This window comes from Mercenaria mercenaria, chromosome 7, assembly GCF_021730395.1.
Source record: "Mercenaria mercenaria strain notata chromosome 7, MADL_Memer_1, whole genome shotgun sequence".
NCBI lineage: Eukaryota > Metazoa > Mollusca > Bivalvia > Venerida > Veneridae > Mercenaria > Mercenaria mercenaria.
The window spans coordinates 80,637,524-80,646,659 of record NC_069367.1 but is presented as its reverse complement, the minus strand read 5'-3'; the positions used below and the strand labels follow the sequence as shown (position 1 = coordinate 80,646,659).

The following is a 9,136-nucleotide window of genomic DNA, read 5'->3' as shown; positions in this document are numbered from 1 at the left end:
GAGTACGGATAAGTACGAACGTAGTGTCAAGTTTCCAAGCTGTTTATATAAATTCTTCAAGAAATTAGATAAAAACATACCGACTGATACTTACCAAAATCATAAATATAATATCTAAAAACGAACAATAGCACAAGTTACACGCGATACTTATTTATTCACAGTTATTTACAATAACTGAACAGACGCTTTGTAAAGGGAGTGAACTCTAAGAGAAGCTAGGGCGTACATTGATGGGGGTAGTACGTTTGGGGTTGGAAACAGATACAGCTAAACATACTATGGATTACATTGTATTTATAATGCTACAAGATGAGGTTGTTAAGGAAGAAACAAGACGCAGATGCCAAATATCAGTGTGCGTAAAAATACATACATATATCCCTGGCAAAGCATTTCAAAAATAAAAATCGGGTATTAACAGCACGTGAATTACCTTGTTTGCACACGATTTTTCTCCCGTTAATACATGGGCGGATCCAGTGAAAAAAGTAGTTTTTATGCAAGAATGTGTTTAAAAGACCTGCACCTTGTTGTTTCTCAAGCAATAACATCAAGTTCTTATTGTTAAAAAGTTGTGTGAGCTGGGTAATTTGAAACTGTAAAGGTTATATTTTCGCCTTTTAGATTTTGTGATTTCAATTTCAAGCGATAATATTGCGAAACTCCCATTTTGAATTGCCGTGCAAACCTCGCGTTTCTACATTAGTGCCTTGACATGTGAAAGGTTATTGTCCAAGTACACATTTTTCTGATTTTATTTAAAAATTGCGATGATAGCGCGATCATCCAGTTTGGATTAATGCTCAGTTCTAGTGGTTCAAATTTTAAATTTTTATGGTGCCAGGTGATATTCCAAGGTTACATTTTCATATCTATTGTGTCATACCTTAAGCACGTGAAACCGTGACGGCACTAAACGGATTCTATAATATTTCCTTTCGGTACCAAAAAGAAATGAGAGTGGGGTGAATGTTGTTTTTACCTATCATGTTATTGCCTCTCCTCACTTCATGAATAGTCACACTTAACTTAACTGTCAATGACAATCACATGCAAACATTAAAACCCGCATCTATTTATACTTCAGTGGGAATGTTTAGGAAGTCAAACTTTTCGTCATTCCTGAACTGGCCAAAACAATTTGTGTTTAGGGCCATTTCCATTTTGTTGGTGGCAAATAGAGGACCTTAATTTCGACAGTACAACACAATGAATGTGTAACTTAAGCCTCGCACCCACGCGAAATGTCCTAAATCAGCTGCCATTGCACACGGGTCTTCCAGATATATAAGGGCCTCTTCGCATGAGGACGGCAAATGTCGGCAATGGAAGTGTGCAAGTGTCAAAATCGTTATTACGTTTAAATACGGCAAAAGTGTCACTGGATATGTAATGGTAAGTTGTCATTTTCACTGTTTCCCACCCTCGTATGTAACAGTTGCATTCTACTATACTCCAAGCGAAACAGATGTGCAAAACTTGCCCATCTTAGTCCTCTTATCCCGAACGTTTGATGAAAGCGTAACAATTTATGGGATACGAACTGGTCCAAAAGTGTAGAGCATACATGTAGTGTTCTAGTGCTAATAATATCTGTCATATGTTTACGAATCGGATAGAAATATCCGTCCCGAGGGCACCTGCGCATTCGGCGGTAATGAGGCTTGCCGAATTACCGCCCATGCGCAGGTGGCCGAGAGACGGATATTTCCATCTGATTCGTAAACACATGACAGATATTTTTTCTTGCACATCGTCTACATGTTAGCATTTTATTCTGGCAGATTATTTTTCTTGCATACCGTATTTTACAAATAACAGGTAGAAATATTTTCTTTGTAGCACTCTTTCTTATAGTAGAGCGCGGGAAATTAACGTCCGTAAGCAGAAGTGACGTCATGATGTTTTGCGTTACGCACAATAACAAAGTTCCACTTAAGTGTATCGTTTGTAGCGTAACGTTATGTTCTTATGGTAAACTAACGTATTTTGAATCGAGAAATATACTATATGCTTTTTTCGTATTATTACATAAACAATATATTATCAGCGCATGAACAACTAGTTGTCATTAACAGCACGAGAGTCATCTGGCATGGGGGGTGCCAGATGGGTTTTGCCGGCATGGGTAAAATCACCGGAAACGCCAGTCCGGTGTGCAAGAATAACACTGTCTAACTACGAAACCAAGATCATGAGTCCGAGTCCCTTCTCCTCTAATGAAAATTACAAACAATGGTATAAGAGTCCTGTGTATGGATGCTTTACACCTTGCACGCGAAAGGACCAGAGAAGCTTTTGGAATTGGAGTGTCTTCTGTATCTTGCACTATCGTCCCACTAAAACTACTAAAGGTGTTCTGGAGGAGTCGCCCATATAGGTCTCCGATGATGACTATAGACAAGTTTCGGGGCTGACTATTTGAACTTCAGAGGTGTGTGTGTGCGTGCGTGTGTGCGTTCGTGTGTGCGTGTGCGCGTGCTTGCGTATGTATGTGTGTGTGCGTGGGGGGGGGGGGTCTGGGATTTTACTTTGACGCCGAGAAATTGTTTTTGCCTTTTATGAAGGTCGGAACTTTTTTTTTGAACTTATAAAAGATAAATGAGCCCTAAGGAACAAAGCCAACTAAAACTGGATGTTCATCGGGACATATTAGGAGGGCTCGGGGGCATGCTCTCACGAAAAACAAAATGGATTGCTGAACTCTTCAGATGCATTTCGATGTATATTTGGAGGTATACACTTCCCACTTTTGGAATCTTTTTTTATATAATAATTATATCTGTACGTATAATGAGCTTGCCATGGCCTCTGGACCTGTACTGCTTATCTGATGTATGTAAGCAATAATGTCTGATAAAGTCCACTATTTTACCACCTCAGTAGCTCAGTGGTATGATGTCCGCTTTGAGTACGGGAGGTCTGGGGTTCGATCCCCGGCTGCGTCATATCAAAGACTTGAAAAATGGCACTGGCGGCTCCTTTGCTTGGCACTCAGCATTTAAAGGGTTGTACCAGGAGGTAAAATAATCACAGGTAAGTATCTGTTACTGTACACCTAGTTTGTCGCACAAGAGATCTGTTTGCCAAGTTTGAGAGCGGAGAGAGCAGAACATTTCTAAATTCCTCTGAGACATGAATCCTTGGCTATAAAATGCGTGCTTGAAGTGTTTTAGGAACAATTGGGTACATCCCAGACTCAGATAGTGTATACACAATATTTTATATGTGTGTATATATACAATGGTGTAGGAGGGTGGGGGAGACTATACGACGGGGAAGCCCATCCTGCAATATTTTGGTATTTTAAACACTGATTCCTGCATACTGTTGTGTTTTAAGAGAAAGTCTTTTCTGTCATTAAACGAGTTTCACAAGTTTTTACCTTTCCTAAAAAATGATTGTATTTTAAATGAATTTTCTATTATAATGAGTTAGAAATTATAAATATTGTTCATGATCCACATTCTTTGGTCTATGTGTTTGAGAGCTGTTATCAATAAAATGGTTATCTTATTTTGAGAAAGTGTTGTATTATTTATGTATGGGGGTACATGCGTCTTCCCCATGAAATTATGCAATTTGTGAATGCCAAATCCTGAAGTCTAATGGGATTTCAACACTGAAAAGTATGGGTGTTGATTACTTTAGGTTTTAGTTATATAATATCAACAAGCATTGGAAAACTTGAATTGTGTACACTGGATAAGGATCTAGTTGGCTAATGTAACCGTGTATCATTTTTAAAGATACGTCTTGTTTACAGTTAGTCTAGCCTAATAGCGAGAACCTGGTTTTACCTTTTAATCTGGAGATTCTTTTAGCATATTCTAAAATTGAAAAGAAAAATCGAGGTATTAGAAGTAAAGTCGAAATGTGCTCAAGAGTGTCAGGCGAAGAGACCTGAAAGGCGATATGTACTTGAGATTCAGTTGGTAACTAGGAAGTAATGAACGTTTCTGATATCTCTCCTCTAACCTTTTGCAAACATTGATATCAATTTATCTCTTTTTTCTGCTTTTGTGGGCTTAAGATATTTTTAATCAAAACATAACCAGACCCAGGTGAAGTTCGATAAGAAAACCCATTTATTACATTCGAGCACCTAACAAACCCCATTTGTAGCTGGAGTGCACCAGGCCACAAACTTTCAGGTAAGAATTTACTTTCAAAGATTCATTTGTAAATAAGCAAAGCTGAATTTTAAAAATTATTTTTGGACTCGCTTATTAATAACATCATTGTGCTTCATGTGCTTTTGAATAAATCAAGTTCACATGTTAATTGTTTCATAAATAAAAGTAGTAACACTACTTTATGTATTGCCTGCAACAAGCATAATATTCTAAGGTCCTTACATACACAAAATAAAGTCACATTTGCTATTTCAAACCGTTAAAACTAAAATTGCACGATAAAAAAGTCCTTCGCATAAACGTTTTAAATTCTTTTGCATTTTCATCAATATATGATGCAAAGATTAGCCATCTAACATCTGGATAAAGTTTTGAGAAACATGGTCCTAATGCTTTAATACTTGATTAAAAAATATCATTGGAGATGCAAGAGCATATGACATTTTGATAAATTAGACGGAAAAGAGATCATGCGAAAAAACCTCTTGAACATGCGATAAACTTGCATAATCAGACATGCCGTTTCTAATATGCTAAATTCTAATAATTAATAATTTTCAGACCGATGTAAAGAAGACACCAGAATCAAAGATGCTGTTGAAGGTAAGACTATATTAATTTGTAACTATTTCCCAGGATTCAATTAATGGTGTGGTTTAAAATTATTATTATTGGTTCGTTCATACAGTGAGTGTATATAAGGAAGGCACAGTGGTAGAGGTCGACTGTCTGCCAAAAAAGAACTTTTTTTCAAAAATACAGTTTATAGAAAGGAGGGGAAACGTAATCAAACAAAGAATCGTAAGCAACTGAAATATGCTCACAGTTTGATAATAACATCAATGAGAAGATCATTTGTTTGTTTGTTTGTTTGTTTTGGGTTTAACGCCGTTTTTCAACAGTATTTCAGTCATGTAACGGCGGGCAGTTAACCTAACCAGTGTTCATGGATTCTGTACCAGTACAAACCTGTTCTCCGCAAGTAACTGCCAACTTCCCCACATGAATCAGAGGTGGAGGACTAATGATTTCAGACACAATGTCGTTTATCAAATAGTCACGGAGAACATACGCCCCGCCCGAGGATCGAACTCGCGACCCCGCGATCCGTAGACCAACGCTCTTACCAACTGAGCTAAGCGGGCGGGGAGAAGATCATTTGGAAGTTAAGAACGCAACCAAGCAAAATAATGGCTGAGACAGTCAGCGAGATGTAATGGAATGTGTGACACGCCCACTAGCTCCGCCTTGCACAGAACTCTGTTATTCAGAAATACATGTATTGAAGAGACTCGTGTTACACTAACGAAAATGGATGAGCACAGTTTATCCGAGACGCCGGTGTTTAATTTGAATGACACAAGTATAAAAGTGGTTTGAATATGTAGTTTGTTTGGCTGCTTGTCTGATTCATGTTGTTAACTTTGTTGTTGTTTAGCGATATAAATCAGAGTGCGACTGAAAACATGACAATAAAAAATCCAAATTGTCCCTTTTGCATCGCCCAACGTGCACCTTTGTTATAACTTAAGCAACATCAGTTGAATAGAGTGTATTGTCTGGATTGTATGTTTTTTGTAAGTTTTTTTTGTATTTCAGTTATTCAATTTAAAGTGATCTTCAGAATCCGACCACCTTGGTTGCAATGTGGGGCATTTATAATTCATGTCTTTGCAAAAGCACGAACTATGTCCTATCATCTATATTGTGATGACATCAGTATAAACACGCCTGTTATATATTTTCAGAGTCTTCCACTGCTTATGATGGTATTACTAGTTCATGGAGCCGTCTATGACAGAGTTAATGATTGTCCAGCTAAAGGCTCGAGCCATCCTTGCACATGCACTCCACAGGCAATAGAATGCTTCAATCGAGGTATCAAAAATATACCTCCACCTCTCTATAAGACGAATTGGGTCTTTGAAAAAGTTGATTTGAGTAAAAACGCCATAACTAGCATCCCAGCACGAACCTTTCAGTACATCAACGTCACTAAGATAATTCTCGCGAACAATAAAATTGCAACAATCGAAGCAGATGCCTTCCAGCCACTGCAAGATCAGATCAAGGTTCTAGATCTTAGGGATAATTTGATAACGTTTCTGCCTGAAGTTCTTGGAAAACTTCATTCTCTTCAATTGTTAGACATCAGTTATAATCCAATTGCACACGGCAACTTTACTAATGAAGTAATGCGTGAACTTGGAGACTACATTACTGAATTTCGTTTCGGCGACAGCAATCTAAAAGAATGGCCGCCAACAATCCATCACTTACAGATGCTTCGTGTATTAAAGTTTTATGGCGGGAGTGACGAAATGGACAGAATTCCTATAACTGCCTTCAGTGGATTTGAATGGACTCTGAAAAAACTATGGATGCAAAACACAAAACTGATTGCGGTTCCAATCGCCTTACAGGATCTTAAGAGCGCGAATGAACTACATTTCGACAACAACATTCATGTCGGTGACGCCGGCATCCTCATTCCAGCTTTTGCTGGTTTAACAGACAAGCTTGAAACCATGTCGCTCGAAAACAACAGCCTAACCACGTTCCCCTCCGTTCTTTTGACTCTCAACCAGCTTCATAATCTCAGTCTTGCCAGGAACAATCTTCAGTTCATCAGTGATCAAGCCGTCAGCGTTGTTGGCAGTAACCTGACAACAGTCAATCTCCAGGACTGTAACTTAGATCGTATCCCGGGTGCCTTATCCAAGCTAGAAGGCATCATTAACCTCGACTTCTCGTATAACAAAATAACAACTATCGAAAAAAACGACCTTCAGCATATGGAAAATTTACGAAGTCTGAATATTTCGTATAACCCATTGCTGTATGTTTCCAGAAGCACATTCTATGACTTAAAAAAGTTAAACGAACTGATTCTGAAAGAAACCGAGCTCTATTTGGTGCCCTACGCCATCACTAATATTCCAACACTACAAACGCTAGATCTGTCCAGTCGGGATACATACATCGAATGCAACTGCGACCTCAACTGGCTTTATTGCTACAAGAGCAAAAATAACACCGCTCTAAACATAAAAGGAGAATGCGAAACTATAACCATGGAAATTGACAAATACGCAACAACTAGAGTTCCGACAGTGTGTCCGAAAATCTGTTAAAAATCAAATAGGACACAAGTAAATAATAGATATACACAGACATTGTTAACTTTATACGAAAACAAATTATTGTAATTATGTGTGTACTATCACTGCAATGACCTGCTATAATAAATACTGCATTGAAACAGGTTTTGTTTTGTGTCTTTAAAGTCTGACCTGTCTTTTTATGCCACCACTTTGCGGTGGGGGATATAGATTTGGCTTTGTCTGTCCGTCAGGGAAAAATTGTTTTATACATAAAAGTTTGTGACCTACCATCATTAATCTTGTTGTCAATACTTTTAATCTAAATGCTCTTCAACATTACAAGTTATGCACCTGAGACAATCAATGTCATGGTAAGCTAGTGAGATCGCCCAGTGTCCATGGTAGGTCGTCGTCGTCCGACGTTAACAGTTTCGCTTTGAAGACTCTAGAGATTACAATTATGGACCCACCGTATTGCAACTTGGTTCGAAGGTTTGTCTCAACAAAATGTCGGACGAATTTGAAACTTGGTAAAATGTAGGGTATCAGGTCTATGAATGACTAAGAACGTTTTTCTATGACTTGACAAAGTGACCTAGTATTTATCCCGGATAACGCAATATTGAAATTGATTTTGACTTCATTAAAACAATTATTCTGACTGAATTCCATATGCGTCAAAGACTAAGTATTGCCTCTATAGTGCAAAAAGGTTGTTTTTTTTTTCTGAATTAGTCTTAAGTAACCTACATACTGACCGAGTTTATAACTTGACCAAGATTTTATAAAAAGACAAACTTTCTGACCATTTTATGTAAATCGGGTAAAAAATATGAGTGTTCTATGATATGACACAGTGGCCTAGTTTTATCCCAGGAAACCTTCTATATTTTATAAAGAAAAATGTTCCGACAAAATTTCATGTGGAAAATATGGCGTCTAAGTGTTAAGTTTATTTACGGACCTATATGTTAATGCTAGATGACCAAGTCTCAAACTATACCCGAATTGATTCAGGCAAACATTATGAGTATGTAACATGCATATTGATCGGATATACACTTTAGTCTCTGAAGTGTTTATAAGGTTTTTCTATTATTTTGGTTTAGTGAACTAGATTTTAGTTTTTAATCCAGTTTCAAAATTAACTTGGTTTACAAACTTCGTAAGATCTTGGGTCATGGTAATTTTCCAAATGTATTTGAAAATATTATCAAACGTTTTATTAAAAGAGGTTACGACCCAACTGTTTTGAGACATACCGCATGTTTAGTGTTCAACCCGTTTACAGTTGGAAACTACGCTTCCCTCTTTGATTGCGTCTGACGGAAGAGGGGGAGGACTCTATGATGAGCAGTTTTTAAATCCTACCAGGACTGAACTGTTTTGATATTTGTCTTCTGGCCTGTTTCGTCGGGCCCTTAAGGGTGTTTCTCTTGTTGCTCTGTCTTCTGAAAAGGCATTGAGTACATACGTTTTTGGTTCTTAAGGTTTGCTTTTTATATATTTATACACGAGCATTTTTGTGTTTTACATGCCATGCCTTTTTGTTTCCATTACGTGTGTTAGAGATTCACCTGGAGGGGATTACTTTTATTTACACTGTCCCATGTCTTTGGAACATGGTGGGGGTAAGAGTGAGGTTGGGTGCGCACCATAAACCGGTTTAAGCTCCCCAGTGGTGTTTTTGCCACTGACCGTTCTAAGGCGGTGCCCCACTGTGTTCCTTTGCTTGTTCGTTTTGTCCTTGTGTGTTGACTTTGTGTGCGCGCGTGTGTGTATGCTTTTTGTTCGTCTTGTCCTTATGTGTTGGCTTTGAGTGTGTGTGTGTGTGTGCGTGTGTGTGTGTGTGTGTGTGTGTGTGTTGTTCGTTTTGTCCTGATGTGTAAGCTT

General features: G+C 38.1%; 1 protein-coding gene across 1 annotated transcript; it reads left to right on the top strand.

Annotated features, from left to right (window-relative positions):
• The first annotated feature begins 4,039 nt into the window (after positions 1 to 4,039).
• LOC123553855 (carboxypeptidase N subunit 2-like) lies at positions 4,040 to 7,405 on the top strand. The gene is made up of 3 exons (XM_045343547.2): positions 4,040 to 4,157; positions 4,701 to 4,742; positions 5,888 to 7,405. The coding sequence occupies exons 2-3, from the start codon at positions 4,731 to 4,733 to the stop codon at positions 7,271 to 7,273; spliced, it is 1,398 nt and encodes a 465-aa protein (XP_045199482.1). The 5' UTR covers positions 4,040 to 4,157; positions 4,701 to 4,730; the 3' UTR covers positions 7,274 to 7,405.
• Positions 7,406 to 9,136: the final 1,731 nt, after the last annotated feature.